This window comes from Penaeus monodon, chromosome 27 (genome assembly GCF_015228065.2).
Source record: "Penaeus monodon isolate SGIC_2016 chromosome 27, NSTDA_Pmon_1, whole genome shotgun sequence".
NCBI classification, from domain to species: domain Eukaryota; kingdom Metazoa; phylum Arthropoda; class Malacostraca; order Decapoda; family Penaeidae; genus Penaeus; species Penaeus monodon.
Window position 1 is genome coordinate 18,487,389 of NC_051412.1, and position 674 is coordinate 18,488,062.

Sequence of the window (674 nt, forward strand, 5' to 3'; positions counted from 1 at the left end):
TGACTGCGTGTGTTTATGACAAAACAAATTTTTTGTTATAACATTTTTCTTCTATTGGCTACTGTTAAATCATTTATTTTTTTTTTCTTTACAAGTTAATAAGGACAAATCCATCATAGTTTACCTTCAAATTCTACGGTAAGAACAGTGATTTTTAAAGAAAACGGGATTTCCAACAGAGGAACCTTCGCCTGCATCCGGTCTTAACAATGGATAATTTGTAATGAGATAATTACCTTAATAACTGGGAGAGATTACCGACCATCTGTGATCTTCCTGGAAATTATTATATTCAAGAAAGATGGATTATAATAATGAAAGTATTTCGTTTTTATATAATTCACGTTCTATACAATATATCTATGCATCTCCCTCTTCGAGCAAAAAACTGCATCTAACTGCATTATCTCTACAAGTGTTGATTATTTTCCAGAATCCACTGGTGATCCTCGTAGGACTGGCGGCTGTCGTCTCCGCCGCTCCCGCCCCGCAGTCCTCGGGCGCAGCGCAGTCGCCGGTGCTCGTGAGGAACGTCGACAAGGACCTCGAGGTCCAGGTCGTGCAGCTTGAGGATGGTAAGTGCAAAGGCTTAGCAGGTATGAGGGATAAACTTAGACTTGCTAGAACTATCCGTATTTATTGGTGATATGATTACATTGCTAACGAACTCAAAT

General features: G+C 39.3%; 1 protein-coding gene across 1 annotated transcript in view; it reads left to right on the top strand.

Annotated features, from left to right (window-relative positions):
* Positions 1-674, top strand: part of LOC119590435 — a 7,516-nt gene that overhangs the window by 5,602 nt on the left and 1,240 nt on the right. The window contains exon 2 of the mRNA XM_037939100.1: positions 434-575. Coding sequence (XP_037795028.1) covers positions 434-575 — 142 coding nt within the window. The remainder of the gene's footprint in view (positions 1-433; positions 576-674) is intronic.